This window comes from Chenopodium quinoa, unplaced genomic scaffold (genome assembly GCF_001683475.1).
Source record: "Chenopodium quinoa cultivar QQ74 unplaced genomic scaffold, ASM168347v1, whole genome shotgun sequence".
Classification (NCBI taxonomy): domain Eukaryota; kingdom Viridiplantae; phylum Streptophyta; class Magnoliopsida; order Caryophyllales; family Amaranthaceae; genus Chenopodium; species Chenopodium quinoa.
Window position 1 is genome coordinate 3,334,274 of NW_018745003.1, and position 22,792 is coordinate 3,357,065.

The 22,792-nt window shown below is 35.0% G+C and overlaps 2 protein-coding genes and 1 pseudogene across 2 annotated transcripts; 2 read left to right on the forward strand and 1 right to left on the reverse strand.

Moving 5' to 3' along the window:
• Positions 1–198: 198 nt before the first annotated feature.
• On the forward strand, positions 199–2,829 carry LOC110707644 (annotated as a pseudogene).
• Positions 2,830–4,205: 1,376 nt separating this feature from the next.
• Positions 4,206–4,986, reverse strand: LOC110708140 (F-box/kelch-repeat protein At3g06240-like). Its single transcript, XM_021886246.1, has 2 exons — positions 4,910–4,986; positions 4,206–4,809 (listed from the first exon to the last, which is right to left on the reverse strand). Exons 1-2 carry the CDS (start codon positions 4,984–4,986, stop codon positions 4,206–4,208), a joined length of 681 nt encoding a protein of 226 aa, XP_021741938.1.
• A 1,193-nt stretch (positions 4,987–6,179) lies between these two features.
• On the forward strand, positions 6,180–8,010 carry LOC110707645 (F-box protein At4g22390-like). The gene has a single exon (XM_021885668.1). The coding sequence runs from the start codon at positions 6,427–6,429 to the stop codon at positions 7,804–7,806; it is 1,380 nt and encodes a 459-aa protein (XP_021741360.1). The 5' UTR covers positions 6,180–6,426; the 3' UTR covers positions 7,807–8,010.
• Positions 8,011–22,792: the final 14,782 nt, after the last annotated feature.

Consider the following 22,792-nt stretch of genomic DNA (forward strand, 5'->3'; position numbering starts at 1 on the left):
TTTTTAGTTGACACGTTTCTTTAGTCACGTTTGTCAATGCACAACTTCAACCATTAATATCTCTAATTACCGATAAACAAAAATTATAAAAAGTTGATATTTTGAAAATATATATTGCGACGAATCTAACAAAATCTCACATGACTATATTTTTCATTAAGTATAAAGCACAAAACACAATCGAAAGGGAGTCAGTGAATAGTGCTAAAGTCAAAACGTGTCGACTAAAAAAACGGAGGTAGTAGATAAATAAGCCGACATCTATTGATCCACGTACCATAATCATCTATGTCCTTAAATTCTTGGCATATAAACGTGTATTGAACTAGTGATCCATAGTCCAAGTTTATTTAAGTTTTAATCAAACAAAGTCCAAAATTCAAGAATGTACTAATAAAATAAGTATGGACTATACAACAAATTCAAGTGAAAAAAAAAAAAAAACTAATCGAGATTAGAGAGCAAGGGCATACATCTTCCCTTTAAAGACGACTTTTAAAAATTGGCAAAAATAGAACATAAGATGTAACTAAATAAGCCAATATCCACTCGATCAGGTACCATTACCATATCCATATTCCATACCTCTATAAAATGTTCAACAAATCAATTGATACAAGTAAAAAAATGTGTAATTGTGAGATTTGTGACTTGTGTCTAGAGGTATCAAAACCACACCGATCTGATTCGAAACCGACTCATAAAATATTCGATTCAGATTTCGACTCGCGTAAACATAATAATTTAACATGACTTTAACTTTAAAAATTAACTCGATCCGATCTCATCAGACCCAATCCGAATATCCGAATTGACAACCCTACTTGTGTACTCCAAGTTAAGTCCAAGTTAATCACCTCCATTCAGGTGTGTACAAATACAACAAATTCACAAAACTAATTCTCAGACACAACCGTTTTTGCCATTTACCTATTTTTGTGCTCTGCTTCTCTCACTAAACCCACAACAATGGCGTTTCTTCCAATGGAGTTAATCACCTCCATTCTCACCCGTTTACCTGCAAAATCACTAGCTCGCTTCAAATGCGTTTCCAAAGATTGGAATTCTCTACTCAGAAAACCCCATTTCCTCAAACTTTACCTTGCTCAATTTCTCTCCTCCAACAATCGTCTCCTTATTCTCAACTATGGCAGTCACTTGGAATCAACGCCATTAAAGCTGAACTCCGAGCTCGACCCTTCACCTAATGCTACTACTTACTCCAGGTTTGATCTACCCACTTCATTTTCTGGTTACGAGTTCTCGATTTTGGGTCTTGTAATGGATTAGTAGCTTTGAGTTGTAGAAATGTTGATGATCCTCAATTGTTTGAGATTATGTTATGGAACCCATCTACTAATACCCATATCATACTTCCTCATCCCCCTCATAATGATGAATTGGCTCCGGATTTTATGAATATTAATTTTGGTTTTGGGTATGTTTTTGAGTTGGAAGATTATAGGATTGTGACTAGTGCTGACTATTTTCATCCTGATAATTCTGATTGTGAGGATGGTTGTAATTGTGGTGGTGATGGTAGTGGTGGTGATGATGGTGGTATCGATAACGGTGATGACGGCGGTGGTGGTGATAATGGTGGTATTGGTACTGGCTTCGGCAATGGTGGTGGTGGTGATGATAACAGTGGTGAAGATAACAGTGGTGAAGTGCAGCGATAATGGTAATGGTGGTGGTAATGATGGTGATAGTGATGGTACTAATGGTGATAATAATGGTGATGGGAGTGGTCATAGGTGCAACTTTGGTTATATATTCAGGGAAGTTAGGATTTATAGCTTGAGAGCGAATCAATGGTATATAGGTCATATTTTAGGTTGTACTGATGATAAGATGATGTGAGATAGCCCTGGTGCAGTGATTAACAACAATGTAGTTCATTGGATGTTCTGGAAATGTGCTGAGAGAAAGCCTCGGGTCAGAGGGTTTAATCTCTCGGCCTTAGAATGGACTGATTATTTGGCATTGCCTGATCTCACAGGATCAGGGAAAAAGGGTTATAACTCTGATGATGATTCGCGGTCTAGTTATGGCTTTACACCTGATGATTTCGTTGTTTTAGGGGTTCTAGATGATTGTTTATGCCTAGTGACTCGAATTTGCCCTGAGTTCGATAATGTCTATGTTTGGGTCATGAAAGAGTATGGTGTTGAAGAGTCTTGGACTAAGTTGTTTAATATCACTGAGGCCAGCATTGTCGGACCTTTGTTGAGTGCTCCACTTGCTTGTTCTGAAGGAGGAGAGGAAGTTCTGTTGAGAAGAGAAAATGAGGGTGACCTTTGCTGCTATAATCTGAGGGAAAAAACTATCAAAGCTGCTCCTACTATTCCCAACAGCCTTAAGCTTCATGATGTCAGCCTTTGTGTCGAAAGCCTTGTTCCTATTGCGATGAAAATAGCAATGAAAGCTCTTCAGCGAATGAGGCAAAAGAGTGAGTGATATCTTCTTATTTCATCGGGTGCTAATCTAGTTTGATAATTTATTTGGAAGATAATCATGTTTATGTCATAGCTAGCTGAGTTGCTTCTAAGATTAGATGGATCCTAATGCATGAGATCTTGTTTGGTTGCCTCTTTTTATTATCTTTTATGCTTTCTTTTGCTCTGAATCTTCATTATATAGTCTTATGTAGTTTGGTTGAGAACTCGTGGTTGTGATGTGTAGTAGTATTCCTAAACCTTCTCTTTATTTTGAGGAGCTTCTCTCTTGGAATGATATAGGATAAAATTTTAATTGTTTTGCCTCAGTGTGAATTTTTATTCTAACATATGTTTGTTGTCAAGTTATGTATATTACCTTTAATTTGTTTCTTATGGTACGAGTCCATATACTCTCGTGTGCCATCATGAAGCAGGGAAGTTATTCTTGGTATGAGTCTATATACACTCAATATGATAGATACTATACGACACTGTCACATTTATAGTTAGTACTCTATGTTAGTATGGCTCCATGCCGTGCAAATTGTGTTCTGTGAAATTTTGAAGAAGCAGGACATATAAGGAGCTATTAGATACTTCTCCATATTTCATCCTTACTCCCGTGTCTTACATATATTTGTTGAGGCTGCCTTCCTAAGTTTTCATACCGTCCTAAGACTACTCCTAACTGAGACTACGTGGCTTCATATCATCCAGTCTGACTTATAGCTAAATCTGAAATTCCTAGAGTCATATTTATAACTATTTTATGGCAATCATGCCTTTTATAAACCTCAGGGTAGATTCAGAAGCGCTTCCATATGCATAAGGAAGCCTTATATATGTTTTTGATGTGAGCTGAAACTCTTGGACGCGCTATAGATCTTTCTTTTCAGTATAATGCGGTTCTGTATGTGCTTAGAGCCTTATATTAAATCCTGCATTAGGTGCATGACTGTAATAGAGTAGGTTCACTGGTGCCTGGTGGTTACCATGGCCGTCTTGCTGGGTTGGAAACAACTTCATGTGTTCCTTTATTCCTAGATCTTGTGAACAGAATACAAATAAGCTGACTAGCTGAATTTAGAAGAGGGGGGAGGGAAATGTGTTACTAGATACTTAGATAGTATTTATTGATGTTTTTGGCAGTACAATCACAATTTTTTTCCAGCTTTGTTGCTTGAGCAATGAGCATGCTATTAGATTGAATGCCTTCAGATTCCCCTGTATCGTTTCCTCTGAAGTTTAATCATAAACTTCTGTTTTTATCCAGCTACATCTGTTTTCAATTTTGTCTTTCTGATTAAGGTAAGCTAATCGCAAACCTCAAGTGGCTTAATCAAAGCTTGACAATATATATAGACATACATGAATGAGCAAAAAAAAAAGAGTTCAGTTTACAAGCTTAAGCAAATAAATAAATAGATAGAAAGCAAAATTCTTTCTTACTTGTATTTCATTTCCCTAGATCTGCCATTATAGCTTGCTTACCACCGGGAACGCTAACTAGGGTTTTGTTACAGAAGTATGCTAATGATTGACTACTCATAAGCGGATAGTAAGAGTAACCAGAGACTCCATTGATATTAGTTATTTTTGTTGTTTTATATCTAACGTTGTATAAGACGAGGTTACATTTGTTCATGTCCCAAAGCAACATCTCTCTCGATCCTTTGGAATAACCAAGTGGTGTACAGTCTTGGAGTTTAAAAGCACTACAATTGTCGAGAATCTTCGTCCATGACTCTTTCACTCCATACTCTTTCATGACCCATAGTTCACTCTTATATCAAGAGTGGTGAGTAAATACAAGCAACCATCGAAAATTCCAAACTTGGGTATGTATCGATAGACATCAGGTTTGATGGAGTCAGGTACCTTTAGTACGCTCCATTGTTCAGTGCGAATATCAAAACAACCAATCCCGGTCATGTTTTCATAAGAGAAAGTCAGGTGTAATAGATGGTTGTCAATAACAACAGCCGGTTTAACGCCGGTGTATCTCCAAGAATTGGCATTCAAGCTGTAAACGTATATTTGCCAGTAATAGGAATCTGTATCGTAAACTGGTTTGAACATGACAAGCTTGTAATCATCATTTACATCGTCGTACCCAAATCCAGAGATTATTGTTGTTTGCCAGCCTCGGCCAATTATTTTAGGTAAGGATATTTCATTGTAACTTCCAGTAATTGGATTGAACACTACATAACTTGCAGTCTCGCTCTTTGCAACACAATGTAAGCCGTTACAGCATCCTATCCAAGTGTAGTTATCGCCGACGATTATACCATTAGATATTTCGACATAACAAGGGAGTTTGACGGTAGAAGAGTCAGAAGATGCCAAGTCCAATGCGCGAGGAGACCTTGTTTGCCATAGAGTTGAATGAAGAGATAGTCCGATTCGAGTGAAGGGTTATGAATTTGTGACTTGAAATTCAGGTTTTGAAAGATTTTGTAACACACTTAAATCGACATAGTGATTCAATTGGTAATCTAATGAGTATTTCTGATTCTAATATATCTATGGGAATGTTGGCCATTGATCAATGTTGTTTTTCAAGTTTTTCTTCTAAGGAATTGATTATGGATGATTAGGGTTTATATCTTTAGGTTAAAGTATGACGGGGTTTTTAAATTTTTTGACGAAAGGAAGGAAAATTTCTGTTAAAAAAAAAATAGTATGAGGGAAATTTAATAAACTATGTTTAATAAAAAAAATTAAAAAAAAAAAAATCAAGGTGCAATTTACAGGAGTCACATATTCACAAGGCGGCTAAGGTTCCTATATGATATAATTTATTTATTTATTTTTTTTTTTAATAAAGATTGATTTATAAATAAAAAGTCATACGATAACTACAAAGAGATTCAAATTTAATAAATATATAACAATTAAATCAAATAAAAGCTTCCTTTCCACATAGCTACGATCGTTGTTGCAAATCGTACATTCTTCATACCCTTTTTTGTATCGTCGTGATTTACAGCCTCTTTTGACAAGGGGATCTATCGATCTGTTGTAGTCGTGAATTGAAGAAATTTTTCGTCTGATTTATCTGATTGTAATTGAAGGATTAACCTCTTTTTCGATCTCGCACAAATCTTTACTCATGAAACAATTTGTATCATATTAAACTCAAAAAACAAAAACACTTTCTACTATACACTCAAACCCACTACAGGGATACTTACTAGTTACTGCCTTCAAAGAGTGTAGATTTATTGAATTCAATTATAACAACATAAAGAAACTAAAGGGAAAGGGTCGGAAATAGCCAAATTTTCGGAGAAATTTGACTATTTCTGACCTATGAAACACTTTTTTTTTTTTTTGAAGAACCTTAGAGAGAAAAATTATAAAATTGTTACTTATATTACTCTCTTTTTATTTTTTTAAAAAATATTGATAAAAAGAGTTTTTTTTTTTTTTATATATATATATATATAAATAATTTAAAAATTTATTAAAGTGAATAAACAAAATTTGTTAAAATTAATTAATTAAAATAAAATGTGTTGATACGAATATAATGATCAATCATGCTTCCTAAACAAGGTAGCATTTCGAAGTATCGAGTACGGACTATCGAGTATATCGGCTATACCCGTATAATAATTCATATACGATTAAAATAGTGGATTGCCATGCTGGTACAAGTATAATATATTTCATGTTGGTACGAGTATGATGATCAACCAATCAACCACACCTCCTAAAGCGAGGTAGCATTACGGGACTACATAGACTACATCCATCCGACCATCTCTCGCCAATTTTTTTTGCAAAAAGGCCCAAATTACCCAATTTCCCTACATTTTAGGGGTTTTTCAAATTTGAGGGGTAGTTAAGCCGTGATACCCAAGGCAAATAAAACTAACCCATTTCAATCTCTCCTCCATAAAAACACCTCCTTTTTCTCTCCATTTTCCACCTTTTTTTTTTAATTTATTTTTGCTCTGTTTTCTCGAAATCCACAACAATGGCGTCCCTTCCAATGGAGTTAATCACCTCCATTCTTACCCGATTACCCACAAAATCACTACTGCGCTTCAAATGCGTTTCCAAGGCTTGGAATTCCTTAATCAGCAGCACCCATTTAATCGGACTTCACCTCGCTCACTCTCTCTCCTCTGACCGTCGTCTTCTTATTCTCAACTATGGAAGTCACCTGGAATCGACGCCTTTGAAGTGGGGTTATGAGCTTGATGTTGATAACGATTTGATGAGGTTTGATTTACCCAGTTCCTTTTCTGGTTTTGAGGTTTCGATTTGTGGGTGTTGTAATGGATTAATTGCTTTGGTTTGTAGAAATGTTGATGATCCTCGATTGTTTAAGTTTATTTTATGGAACCCTTCTATGAATTCGTATTTTGTACTGCCTTGTATTCCCGTTGTTGGTGATTTGTCTTCTGAGTTTATGGGTGTTAGTTTTGGTTTTGGGTATGATTGTGGAAATGATGATTATAAGATTGTTAGGATTGTTGATTATTTTCATCACAGGGATGATAGTAGTAGTGGCGGTGGCAGTGACAATGATGTGGATTTCGATGTCAATGGTGGTGGCACTGACCTTGCCGAAGATGAGGATGGTAGTGATGGTGATAATGAGGATGACGGTGGCGGTGTCGATGTCGATGGTGATAATGATGCTGATGGAAGTGATGGTGATAGCAGTGACGAATGTAGTATTGGTTTCATATACAAGGAAGTTATGGTGTATAGTTTGAAAGAGAATTGTTGGAAAATGATTCATGTTGCATATTTTGGTGATGAGATGAAATGGTTTTGCTCTGGTGCAGTCCTTAATAACTGTATAGTTCATTGGATTTTCTGGAAGTATAGGAAAAGAGAGCCTCGGCTTCGCGGGTTTGATTTGTCCTCCTTTAAGTGGACTAAATTGGCCTTGCCGGATTTCAGAGGAAAGGAGAAGATAGACTGTTCTGATGATGATGATACATTGTCTAAGGCTGAGTTCGAAAGTAGTGATATCGTTGCCTTAGGTGTTTTGGATGAATGTTTGAGTATAGTGACTCGATTTTGCCCTGAATTTGACAATGCTTATGTTTGGGTTATGAAAGAGTATGGTGTCGAAGATTCTTGGACTAAATTGTTTAATGTCACAGAGGCTAGCTTAGTTGGTCCATTGCTGAGTTCTCCACTAGCTTCTTTCAAAGGAGGAGATGAAGTTCTGTTGAGAAAAGCTGATGAGGATGGCCTTTGCTGGTATGATTTGAGGAGGAAAAGTATTAAGGCTGAACGAAATATTCCGAGCAGCCTCAAGCTTCGCGATGTTAAGCTTTGTGTCGAAAGCCTTGTTCCTGTTCCGGAGGTAATTGATGGAAGTGATGAAGGCTCTTAGATGGAATGGAGGGTGAGGCAAATGATTGATTGTTAATCTTACAGTGTTAAATTTGGCAGGATAATCATGTTTCTCATGCTAATGAATCTTTTTCATATATTGGTCATCTATAGGTTGGTTAAGAACTCCTGGTTGTAGTGTTATCCACTTATCATGCATAATTGCATATATAAAGCTTTAATAGAAATTATCTTTGTATATGAGCAAGATTTTAAGTTTGCTGTCATACGTGTATGTTAATCTGGGATTTTTGCAGAAAATCCAAAAAAGAAAGATGACTTTGTAGTGTGCACAATGATGCAGGGAAATAGTTCATCGCGTCCATATGTTTCTAGCTGGTGCCTACATCGTGTTTGCCTCCCTTGTCATTTACAGAGTAATTTCTAACCGGTAACCATTTCATTTACCTACGTACTGATCAGTGAGGAATTAAGAATGCCAAAATAATATTTCGTTAGATAACCTTAATTTTCATGCGTTAAATTAAACATCAGTTGAGTTCATAGCCTAAACTTCTTAATATGAAAACAAGTTCTTAAACACAAAATATTAACAAGAAAAGCAGAAATTTAAATTAAAAGTGCTCCTTCAAACTTGCTACTTCTTAACAATAACATTCTGCAATATGTTCATCTCTCTTTGTAATAATTGCTGAGTCCTGAGTCCTGACCTTCTGCCTGCTTTTTATCGGCTTTCTGCTTGCAATCACTCAAGATAACCAGAATTAAACTCGAGCTCTAGTAGTAGCATAATATACAATACACTTGAAACAAAATAAATACGTGCTTACCTTCTTTCTTGTTATGGTTGCTCTTCCTTCCAGATTTGGATACTGCCGGGAATAGTAACAAGACTTCCATTACATACATAAACCTCAAGAATACGCATATGGTCTACCTCATGGATGGTATGTATTTCAGCAATTCGAGATAGTTTATCTTTGGCCTTGTACCACCGACTCTTGAAAAATAAGCCGTGTTCACCACCAATGCCTAGCAAAATTTCATCTCTTGATCCATCACAATAACAAAGAGGATAAGTATGTAGAGTCATAGTACAAGGTGGATCTGAAACTCCCACCAACTTCACCCTAGACTCTTTCATACCATATTCTTTCATGACCCACACATTAACTGTATTAAGGCACGAAACAACCTCGATTAGTAAGCACAAGCACCCTTCAAAGACCCCTGAATGCACCAAATTATCTTGTTTGTCATCCTCAAAACAGCCTAAGACAGGAACATCTTTCTTTCCTAAGATCAAAACAAGCAATCCGGCGAGAGAAAGAGGGGAACATCCAATGAAGTAGATGGTTGTTTATGAGAGCACCGGTTTCACTGTATTTCAATGTAGCCTTAGGAGGAGACGTACTTTCGACAACTCTCCAAGAATTCGATATCAAGCTATAAACCAAGGTGTCCCTTATTCGTAACCCAAAGAAATCATATTCAACAATTTCAACAATTTTGTAATCAGTTGTTTGACTCTCATAACCAAACCCAATGATATTAACAGAACGAACGCCAAGCATATGGTTCTTCGAAGCATGGTTTAAAGGCGGCGGAACTGAGAAAGAGGTACCAGTAGATGGGTTGATCAACAAGAAGCGCTCAAAAGAGTTCCTCCACATAAAATTTGATCCAATACAAAGTAACCCATTGCAACATCCAAAGCATCGAATGTTGACAGAATCTTTATCAAATGATTCAGGTAAGATGAGACGGTATAATGCTGGTGATTCCGGGGAGTCTAAGTTGAAGTAGTGTAGGGCACTTTGGCTGTTTCCGTTGTTGAGTAGGTTGAGGATGAGAAGGCGATTAGTGTATGAGGAGAGCGAGTAGCGAAAGTGAAGGTTGATGAATTCAGGACTAGAAATCTTTGCTTTAAATGATTTGGAAACACATTTGAAGCGAATAAGTGATTTTACAGGCAATCTATGGAGTATATTGTTGAACAAAATGTCTATAAAAAACCTCGTTGGTGTTAAGGTTTTGTAGGATTTGGAAACACATTTGAAGCGAAATGTATACTTGCTTGGTAACTTTGGGAGAATTTCTGCAAGTATTTATATCTGTAGGAAGCGTTGACATTTGGAGCAAATTATTTTTTGTGAGATTTCTTGGTTATTCATATGTTAAAGATATATGAATGAATAATGTTATATTTATAGGAAGATCAATCACAAGATAGGTAATGGTTAGTCATTTGACCGTCGAGAGATGATCCTATTTCCAATTACTAGGGAATTTATGCATAATTTATTGGGGATTTGAAGAGTCTATTAATTATTGGTCTTCTCTGACCATCATCAACATTTTCAAACTTTGTTCACCAAAATTACGTGGGGTTCGGAATATTAACATTATTTCATCCGTCCAAAAATATTATTCTTGTTATTCATGAGTATGAAGGAAAGTGTTGTATACTTGTATAAGGGTGCATTCCTTAATTTGCAATCGATGATGTATAAGTATTGCGAGTAATACAAGACAAATACGATGAAATTTTACTATCAATGATCCACATGTGTTACGAAGAACTAAACCTTGTCTACCCGGCCTACCATATTAATACTCGAGTCGAACACTTGAACCACTTGGTAGTCCACAATCCTAAATAACTTTGTAAACTACACTTAAATGACACTTGAGTAACATTATATCTCGATATAATTTAAAATTTATAATGATATTCAGGCCAACCACATATGAGCAAAATGTATAGTAATGATGCCGATTGTCACAATCTTACTAAATAAGAAACTTTCTGATGGTTTTTAATTAATTAAGCTACAAATAACAGATCAAAATCAAAACTAAAAGCTTTCTTGCTTGTTTTGATAAAGAATTAGCACACATTTGTTCATCAATATCATTTGTGAATGTAGATTAGCTTCCCTGGCCTTCTTCCTTGTTTTGCAACAGCATCAGCGCGTCCATTTGTTCATCAATATTTTCCCTTGTCGTCCATGAAGATTAGTTTCCCTTTGTTGTTACGTCAAAGCATTAGGGCGAACCTTATTACACTTTCGACTAGCTAATCTAAATACCTCTTTCAAAGTAAAAAGGAGTCCCTGAATAAAAAATTATAATTTGTGTTAGCTAGATTTTTTACAGCTGAACCCTCAATAGATCAATTCAACTTCATCAAATATGAAAAAATTTCTTATAAATTACTATAGCAACGAGCCAACAAACATCTGTTACATGGATATTTGAGGCTTGACTTTCGACCGAGTGCCTACAATCTGTTACAATGAACATCTATCGTCACACTTGGTCGAAATTCGAGTTTCTACTGTTGATGAGAACAATTGTTTCAACACACTCCACAAACTCAATCAAGTGTTAGTTTACAATCCTTCAACCCATTTAATCGTTTAATGCTAAAAGTACACATTGATTATCATGCTTCTACAATTTATATTTGTAATCTTGTAGAATATGTACATAAACTACCAAGTAGTTTACTTCGGTATATGTTCCTAATTGCATCAATTTATTCCTAGCTAAATGTACCAAATTATTGGATCTGTTAATCTGTTCTGTTTATGGAGATTTAATCACTACTCCGTACTTCGTAAAACATATCCTATGATTTTTCAATAATTATGCGGATGATTGCTTTTTTAAATATTAGAAACCAGACACTAAATAACAATCTCTTCAATATAAAAATAAAAAATGACAACCAGGGTATAATGATATATACAAAGAGTGAGGAAGAGAATATTCTACTGATATTCTCTATCAAAGAGAAAATAAATTGTAGCAAATCTCTCTCTTAATTGCATGTATGAAGGCTTTGAAGCATACCTTGTTGATTTGTAAAGGTCGACCACCAGGAATGTTAACAAGGTTTCCATCAAATAAATAAACCGCGGTGATATCTCTAGGAACCCCATCTATCACCCTTTCACTTTTCACGTTTTTATTTTATAAGTCAAACCAGATAAGATAAGATAATTCATTATCCCAAATCAAAATCTCGTCCTTTGATTTATTGGTGTAACCAAGAAGCCTCAAACGCCAAGGAGTATCGTAGATGGTATGTACGGATAGTGCCAAACATTGATTTGATATTTCCAACAACTTCACCCATGATTTATTCACTCTGTACTCTTTCAGCACCCATATATCGAATTTATTTTCACTTGGAATCTTAAAAATCACGTACAAACACCCGTCTAAAACTCCTAATTGTGGATTTGAACGCGATGCAATTACTAAAGAGTAAGGCCACACGATATCTTCCCTCCACACCTAATTACAAATATCGAAACAAGCAATCTCCAATTTTCCTGGGGGTGTCATTATAATCCAGTGAAGTAAATGGTTGTCTATTACGCTAGCCTCATTAGGACGGTACCCCTTCAATGATGCACTCGTACGACTACTCTTAGCTTGTCTCCAAGAATTTGTCTTTAAACTATAAACCATAACATTCATTGTTATATGATTTAAATCCTCATCGCGTCTAACTCTTACAACCTTGTAATCATCATTAATATCATCAAATCCGAACCCAAAATTTGTTGAACTCGGTCCATGGAAGGCCAAATCCGTGACTTCTACATGCTTGTAAATCCTTGTAGATGGATCAAATACAATGATATCTAAACAATTTGACGACATCCTTACAATACAATGCAAGCCATTGCACGAGCCAACAAAAATGAATTGATTTTTCTGATTTTTTCTTATAGGAAGATGTACTTTCTTCAGTTTATTGAATGTACGTGTAAAGCAGTCGTATAAGCTCAAGGTGTAGAGACGACATAATTTATTTCTGTCATAGAAGTTATGGGAAAAAAAAAGAAGAGGTGATCAACGTCATCTAAGGCGAAACAGAGGTGAAAAATGATGAATTCGGGACTTGAAATTAAGGTGTTCAAATGTTTACAAACACACTTAAATCGGCAAAGTGATTTCATGGGTAATCTGTGGAGTATTTCGGAGATTAGTATATGATATCTATTGGTTCGATGTGTAGTATTCATCGAAAAAAAAAATTTAGTTTTCTCTTCTGCTTACCTAGAAGAAAAATAAATTAGGGTTTTGATGGAGAATATAGAAATATGGAAGAGTTTAGGTTACAGGCGATGCATGTTTTACAATTTTGCTTTTTTTAATTACTTTTTTTTTTTTTTTTGGAAGGGAAGATTTAATTACTTCATTAGTCTTATTTGGGTTTGGATTATTTTACAACTTTAGATAAAAACTGGTATAACTATCAAGAGTTTTAGATTTTTTTTATTTTTTTTTTCTTTGAGAAAATCAATAGTTTTAGTTAGATTGGGATTATTTAGTGTTTTAGATTATCTAGAATTTATTTGTTAGATATAACTTACGAAGTACATGTTACCATTACCATTATCTAAGGGTATTGGTGTAATGGTTAAATAATTCATTTTCTTCTCCTTATTTACTTCCTTTCCACTCCATTTTTTATACTCATACCAAATGCCCTTTAACTCTTTAAGTATGATCACATTACAAGAGTAACAAGACTCGAGACACATAGCAATAATCGTAACAAAGTTGCATTACTATACATTAATGAAGCAAAAATAAAGATGACCAAATTAAATACTCCATAATTTGCAAAACTAAAGACCAGATTCTTCAGATTACAGTGAGGATACTAATATATGTTTTTCATAATAATAAGAAACTTAGCTTTCTAATGGTTTTTATTTAAGCTACATATAATTAAAAAAATAATTATCATAAAATCAAAATTAAAAAACTTTCTTGCTTGTTTTGATAAAGAATTAGCACACATTTGCTCATCAATATCATTTGTGAATGTAGATTAGCTTCCCTTCTTCCTTGTTTTGCAACAGCATCAGCGCGTCCATTTATTGTTCATCAATCTTTTCCCTTGTCGTCCATTAAGATTAGTTTCCCTTTGTTGTTGTTTGGCTAAAGCATTGGGGCAACCAAACCTTAGTCCTTCGACTAGCTATTCTAAATGCCTCTTTCAAAGAAAAACTGAATCCCTGAATGAAAAATATACAATCCGTGTTAGCTAGAATTTTTACAGCTAAAGTTCAATAGATCAATCCAACTTCATAAAATATGAAGAAAAAAAAATCTTATTAATTACTATAGCAACAAGCCAACAAACATCTGTTACATGAAAATAAATGTATATAATTGCAAATCACAAATTTCAATTAAAAAAAATAAAAAAGAAAAAAAGAAAAAAGACCCCATAAATATCAAATACATAGAATCACAAAGTTTAGTTAAAGTAACAATTTGATGCATCACTCGGATTACACACTAGTTTTAGAATGTAATCTTGTAAAATATGTATATAAACTACAAGTATTTTACTTCAGTACATCATGATAAGATATGTTCCTAATTGCATCAATTTATTCCTAGCTAAATTAAATGTACTAAATTATTGGATCTACTCTGTTTATGTAGATTTAATTAATCACTTACATTGCATTGTACTAAAACATATCCTATGATTTTTCAAAACTTTCGCAGAGGATCGGATTACTTCTTAAATATTAGAAACCAGCCACTAAATAACAACCAGGATATAATGATATATACAAGAGTAAAAATAAATTGTACATAGCAAATCGATCTCACTCTCTTGCATGAGAGATCGTTATATACATCGGGTGCACTATACACCTATGATTTTTGTTTTCTCATTTTAAAGATGGTTTTTCATTTAATCATCAAATGAGAGCAAAAACTAACCTTGGATGTACGGTGTACCAAAGTGTATATAACAAATTCAGTGCATATATGAATTAGGGTTTGAAGCATACCTTGTTGATTTGTAGTGGTCGACCACCAGGAATGTTAACAAGGCTTCCATTGCATAAATAAACCGCGGTTATAAGTCTAGGAAATTCAAATCCACGATTCATCGTTATTATTTTTACCTTGTTGTTTTTTAGATCAAACCGGATCAGACTAGATATGCGATCATCCCAAATCAAAATCTCGTCCTTTGATTTATTGGTGTAACAAAGAAGCTTCAAACGCCAAGGACTATCATAGGTGATATCTACCGGTAGTTCCAAACATTGATTTGATATTTCAAACAACTTTACCCATGATTCATTCACTCTGTACTCTTTCATCACCCATATATCCAATTTATTTTCACTTGGAATCTTAAAAATCACATACAAACACCCGTCTATAACTCCTAATTGTGGTTTTACACGCGATCCAATTACTAAAGAGTAAGGCCAAACGATGTCTTCCCTCCATATCTCATTACAAATATCGAAACAAGCAATCTCCAATTGACCCGGGGGTGTCTCTATAATCCAGTGAAGTAAATGGTTGTCTATTACGCTAGCCTCCTTACGCTGGTGATAATGAAATGATACAGTCGTACGACTATTCTTAGCTTGTCTCCAAGAATTTGTCTTTAAACTATAAACCATAACATTGATTGCTTTTATTTGATTTAAACTATCGCGTATAACTCTTACTACCTTGTAATCATCATTAACATCATCAAACCCGAACCCAAAAGTATTTGAAGTCATCGGTGAGGCCAAATCCGCTACTTCAACATGCTTGTAAATCCCTGTCGATGGATTACATACTATGATATCTAAACAATCCAACGGCATCCTTACAGTACAATGCAAGCCATTGCACGAGCCAACAAAAGAGAAGAAAGAATGACCCTTATATGATCTTATGGGAAGAGGTACTTTATTCATTTTAGCGTATGGACGTGTCAAACAGTCGTGTAAGTTCGAGGTGTAGAGACATAATTTACTTGTGATGTCGAGGTCAATGGAAAAAATGAAAAGGTGATCAACGTCGTCTAAGGCTTGACGAGGTTGATTTAGGTGAAAATAGATGAATTCGGGACTCGAAATTAAGGAGTTCAAATGTTTAGAAACACACTTAAATCGGCAAAGTGATTTTACGGGTAATCTGTGGAGTATTTCGTTGATTAGTATATGATATCGATTGGTTCGACGTGTAGTCGTCATCGAAGAGTTTTCTCTTCTGCTTACCAAGAAGAAAAAACAAAATTAGGGTTTTGATGGAGAATATAGAAATATGGAAGAGTTTAGGTTAGAGGCGATGCATAGTATGTTATACAGTTTTGCTATCCACAATATTCTCTGCTTGTATAGTCACAAACTCAAGATTTAATTACTTCATTAGTCTTATTTGGGTTTGGATTTTTTTGAGGAAATCAAGAGTTTTTGTTAGGTTGGGATTATTTAGAGTTTTAGTTAGATCGGGATTATTTAGAGTTTTATTAGATTATCTAGGATTTATTTGTTAGATATAACTTACTAAGTACACGTTCAGATAGTTTATCTCTTACTATTGTGATCTATATGTCATGAATAAGATTAGGAATAATTAGTTTATTATCTTTATATATATATATATATATATATATATATATATATATATATATATATATATATATATATATATATATCGTTTCAGTCCGTCTTGTGTGTGGTTGGCCACACCTTGTGGCCACTTATAAAAGAATAAAGTAATCACTATAACACTGACCGAGTAACCCCTATAATACTGATCACTGAGTAACCCTATACTCTATTATCAAGCCCCATATTCATCTATCATACTTTTAATTATAAAGACCGATCGTAAATCAAAAGAAGTAATGGTACAAACTAAGAACATGTTTGGTAAGAATATTTATAGAGTTGGAAAAATTGAAACGGATTCAATTAAATTAAACCATTACGTACTGTTATCAAGTGTTTGGTTATAAGGCTTGGGTAACAATAATTACCATTATATAAGGGTACTGGTTTCCACCTATTTGTTAGGCCTCTAAAAGCTAAGGTAACAATTACCCTTACTCTCCTCAAACAAAATTAAAGAGAGTTAGGTTTAAATGATTCCTTTTCATGTCGTTTTAAATGAAAAGATAATGGTTAAATGATTTATTTCCTTCTCCTTATTTATTTCATTTCCATTTCTTTTTCAATACTCATACCAAACGCCCTTTTATCTCTTTAAGTATGATCATATTACAAGAGTAACAAGACTCGAGACTCATAGCAATAATCGTAACAAAGTTGCATCACTATACATAAATGAAGCAAAAATAAAGATGACCAATTAAATACTGCATAATTTGCAAAACTAAAGACCAGATTCTTCAGGTTACAATAAGGATACTAATGTATGTTTTTCATAATAATAAGAAACTTAGCTTTCTAATGGTTTTTATTTTAAGCTACATATAATTAAAAAAAATAATTATCATAATCAAAATCAAAATCAAAATTAAAAAACTTTCTTGCTTGTTTTGATAAAGAATTAGCACACATTTGTTCATCAATATTATTTGTGAACGTAGATTAGCCTCCCTTCTTCCTTGTTTTGCAACAGCGTCAGTGCGTCCATTTATTCATCAATCTTTTCCCTTGTCGTCCAGGAAGATTAAAATCCCTTTGTTGTTGTTGTTTAGACAAAGCATTATTAGGGCGACCCTTAGTACACTTTCGACTAGCTAATCTAAATACCTCTTTTAAAGTTAAACGGAATCCCTGAATAAAAATTATAATCCGTGTTAGCTAGAATTATTATAGCTGAGGCTCAGCAGATCAATCCAACTTCGTAAAATATGAAATTTCTTATAAATTATTATAGCAACGAACATCTGCTACATAAAATCATTAGGACAAATCTCTTTTTATATAAAATTACAAAGGCAATGAGGCATACCTTGTTGACGTGTAGTGGTCGACCACCTGGAATGTTAACAAGGGTTCCATTGCATAGATAACCCATGGTTGAACAAGGAATCACGTACCCCATGGCGTTAGCCGCGGTTGTACTTGTAGGAATCCCGTCTATCATCACCCTTTTCACATTGTTATTTTTTATGTCAAACCAGGTAATACAAGATTGTGTTCCATCCCAAATCAAAATCTCATCTTCTGATTTATTGGTGTAACCAAGAAGCCTCAAATGCCAACTTCTATCATAAATCTTATTCACCAAAACACGATAGTCAATTTCAAACAACTTCACCCATGATTCTTTCACCCCGTACTCTTTCATCACCCATACATCGAATTTATTTGTACTTAAAATCTCAAAAAACAAATACAAACACCCGTCTAAAACTCCTAATTGTGGACTTGAACAAGATCCAGTTACTAAAGAGTTAGGCCACACGATTTCTTCCCTCCATGTCTCGTTACATATGTCGAAACAAGCAATCTCCAATTGACCTAGGGGTGAATTTATAAGCCAATGAAGTAAATGGTTGTCTATTACGGTTGCCTCAGTAAGAGGGTCCGCGTACCAATTCAATGATCTAGGAAAATTCTGAGCTCGTCTCCAAGAATTTGTGTATAAACTATAGGTAAACAAACATTTTAAAGATATAGTTGTCCTCACACTATTTATAAGTCTCGTATAAAAGGTAGGGATTGATTTATGTGCGGTTTTTACCGTTAATTATTATTCATCCCGTAATAAATGATTATGAAAGTTATATATTAATAAAATATACGTAGTACATTGATAATTTGATATAAATCTAATAAGATTCCATTTAATATATTTTTCCTCACCTATAGATAAATGTACATATAAGCTTAGCTTTAGTCAAATCAAACCATAAGTTCATATCAAATTAGATAAAAGTTAATATAAAATTATGTTCAAGTCAGATTAAAAAAAAAGTCCAGATAAAATAAACAAAACTAAGGTGAACTAAACATAAACATAGCCTTAATAGCCCCATATAACAAAAGGCACCAATGAAGTAATGAATGGAGGCTCAGATTTTTGCTACTAATTGTGGTGTGTGCTCGAACACCAAGGCTGAGTTGCTGGGCGTTTTGCGTGGGCCGGGCTTGTTGTAGCCTGGAATGGAGGCCATCGATTTGTTCAACTTTCTGTCGACTCGGAGATTGTGGTCCGTATGTTAGTTGAGCCATGTCCGACTAACTCTCCTTTCATCAATATCATTCGGAAGTGTGAAGCCATTATTTTGCGTCAGGGTTGGAAGGTGATTATTAGTCATTGCTATAGGGAAGCAAACCAAGCTGCGGATTGGTTGGCTAATTATGGTGTCAACTCTCCTCAAAAAATGGCGATTTTTGAAGCGGTCCCCCGGGACCTTCGGGCCGTTTTATTAGAGGATTTGAGTGGAGGAGCTAGATCTAGGCTTGTTTTGAGAGGAAAAACTTAGCATTAGTTTGGGGGTTTTTACTATTTTGTGTTTTCTTTTTTTTCGTTTTCTTTTTGCTTTTAGTTGTGTGTTTGTTTTCTGTTTCGGGGCTTGCCCCTCTCTTGCACCCAAAAAAAAAAAAAGTTAAAAAAGGTAATGAATGGCTACAAAATAAAGCCACTTGGTGTAAACTTAGTTTATTTTAAGATTTTTTTTTCCTAATTCTTGATTTATCTAACTTTTGACCTTCTTCTACTACTACTACTAAAAGAATTAACATAACTTTCATAATCAAAACATTTAATTTTAAGCATGCTCGATCGAGCACAAGTCCATCTTCACTGCTTTAACCTTGATTCAAACAGTGTCCTTCGATGTATTTGCATCTTTCTAGTTAGAGGACTTCACCTTCTAATATCGTGTTATAATTATTCGGATAGAAAAATTGATGAAAAACCCTAAACCAGTCTGAATCCAAATCATCTTCTTTACAAGAACAATCTAATTTTTTTTTTTTAAATCCTAGATATATTAAATACTTCTCTCATTTCTTTTTAGTTTATATGCTCCTTAAGTCACATAAGGCAATGCACAAATGCACATAGTCAAAAGAAAGTGTGTCTAACTAAAAAAACGAAGGTAATAAAGAAGAACAATCTTTGATATGGAGAGAAGAAAACCCTGTCTTTCAAGGAAGAATAATATCCTCGCAAAAGGCATATAGCTTGAAATCTATTAAGTACACCCTCCGTTTCTTTTATTTGCATCACTTGGTGATGCGCAGAGTTTTAAGAGAGTAATATAATATTGTGAGTGGGTGAATAATTTATTATAGTAAAAGTTAGATGGGGACCCTGAAAGAGAAAGAATGTGAGGGAGAGTAAATATTGTTATTATATAAGTGGGGACCAGGAAGAGAGAGAAATGATAAAATAATTTAAGTGGGGTTTAAAGTAAGGGATAAAAATGATAAAATGTAGTATAAAGTTAACAAATAAAGAAGTGATGCATTTAAAAAAAAAACACCCATAAGAAAAAAAGTGATGTATTTAAAAAAAATGGAGGAAGTAGTATACAATATTGTCCAAAAATAAAATCGGATCAAACTAAATCATATAATTTGTACCAAAAAACAACATATTCCATTTCCAAAAAATATCAGAAGGGCAATACGGTCATTTGATAGAGATTCAGCCAATACATCGCTCTAGATTCTAGACGGGTATAGCCGTATAGGTAGAGGTGTCCACCGTGCGAGTCGTGCGAGCTGGGTTAGGGTTAGGTGGGTCGCGGGTTGGGGTTTCATGACACACGGCACGACACACGTAGGGTAGGGTGGGCCGGGTCGTGGGTTGGGTCGGAGAAGTTGGACACACCAGGGTTAGGTTCGTGGGTTAGACGAGTCGTGGGTGGGTCGAGCTGGGTTTGTGGGTTAGACGGATCGTGGGTGGGTCGAGCTGGGTTTGTGGGTTAGACGGGTCATGGGTGGGTCGAGCTAGGTTCGTGGGTTAGACGGGTCAAGGTGGGTTAGTGAGTTAGGGTGGGTCGAAGGGTGGGTTAGTGGGTTAGGGTCGGGTGGGTTTGTGGGTTAGGTGGGTTAGGGTCGGGTGGGTTAGTGGGTTAGGGTCGGGTGGGTTTGTGGGTTAGGTGGGTTAGGGTCGGGTGGGTTTGTGGGTTAGGGTCGGGTGGGTTCGTGGGTTAGGGTCGGGTGGGTTGTGTGGTGTTTTAATTTTTACAAAATTAACAATTTGATGGCTTGCTCTTAATTAAGATGCCTACGTATCCTTATATTATAAAATAAGGAATCAAAGCCAGCGTAGTTCTTATATTGTACTTCTTTTGAAATTTGGGGGGGGGGGCTTGGACCTATCTTTAGAAAACTAAAATTTAATTTTGCAATTAAATTGTAATTTTCGAAAAATAAGTTGCCTACGTATCCCGAAAGAATCAAAGCCCACGTAGTTCTTAGCGTACCTGATTTAGACTTTTCTAGCCACCCATGTTTGTTGCATCATCATCCCCGGAAGCTGCATCATCCGTTGACGACTCCAATATCATCACAGGATCATCTTCATCGTCTTCGTCTTCCTTTAAACCTTGAGTTCTTCTTTCAGCTTGATCCCAATCTTTCTTACAAACACAAATTTGAATGCTTTCCGGAGTTAAGCGAGATCTTTTTTCATCTAACACTCTTCTACCTGCACTAAAAGCAGACTCGGAAGCAACAGATGAAGCGGGAACTGCAAGTATATCTTTTGCAATTCTCGCCAATATAGGAAAACTTTTTTTATGTTCTTGCCACCATTTTATAATTTGAAAGTTGTTGTTGGTCTCATGTTGATATGACAAATAATCATTAATAGCAAGTGTTGAAGAAGATGATGATGAGAATGATGTAGATGCTTTGTGTTTTTTTTTCATAACTTTATCAAGAAAACCAAATCTAGAATCGGAAGTGCTAGTAGTAGTTGGTGTTGCCAAATCAAAACCATAAATAGATGCATAATGATCATAAAGGTCTCCCAAAATAGATTTGCATTTGTTAATATATTCACTAACATCATAATCGATACTTAAACTTGTATAATAAAATTCTAAAAGATTTTCCAAACCTTCAGCTTTGACACCGGGGTCAAGAATAGCAGCAATTCCATAAATGATTGGAAATTCACTAAAATAAGTATGCCACTTACGTTTCATGCTATCAAGAACGGGACGAAGTCCATCAATCTTCATATGCTCTTCGATGGTGTGAACAACTTTAACACACTCAATTATGACTAAATGAACGTTAAGCTCATAAATATAAGAGAAAATATGAGTTGCACTATCAAAAGCATTTAAAACATCACGAACAAAAGAAGCATTAGTCCAATGACTTTCGGTTATTAACTCAGTAGGATCAACACGAGTCTCATTGTAAAGTTGGGTCAAAATATCACGATACTTTATAGCATCACTCAACAACTTGAAAGTAGAATTCCAACGGGTAGGGGTATCAATAGACCATTGTCTTTTCTTAAGACCTCTCTCTTTACACATAGCTATGTACTTTCTTCTAACTGACTGAGTAATCCTAATCCATTTTATAACTGTTCTAATTGGGTTTAGCAATGGTTGCAACTCAGCGAGACCCTCTTGAACAGACAAATTCAAAATATGAGCACAACATCTAACATGCAAGAGACTACCACCCAACAACAAATTCAACTCGGAGTCATTTTTCAAATAGTCAATACACTTTGTGTTTGCAGTTGCATTATCAAGAGACAAAGAAAAAACTTTATTATTCAAGTGAAATTCTTTTAAACAATCCAAAATACGAACTTTGATGTTAAAACCGGTATGCCTTTCTTCCATAGCTTGAAAACATAGTATACGTTTTTGAATAAACCAATCATCATCCACCCAATGAGCAGTAATGCAAAGAAAAGGTTCGCCAAAACTAGAAGTCCATGTATCACTTGTAAAACTAACACGACCATCAAAAGTACGAAATAATTCAATCAAACCACTCCTATACTTATAATAAGAAGTTTGTGTATAACGTCTTAGGGTATTTCGGGGGACACGAGTAAATGCAGGTTGTAATGCAACTTTATTAAAATGCTCAACGTTTGCATTTTCACCGTAACTAAAAGGGTATTCATTAGCAATAACTAAAGTACTCATTTCATCAATCATTCTATCTTTATTATAAATGAAAGGTGTACCTCCGCCGGGTTGGTTCATGTATCCACCCAATTGTGTTTGGACGCCACCCCCCGAAGGACGGGGGCCATTTTCGAACAAGTCGTGTTTATTT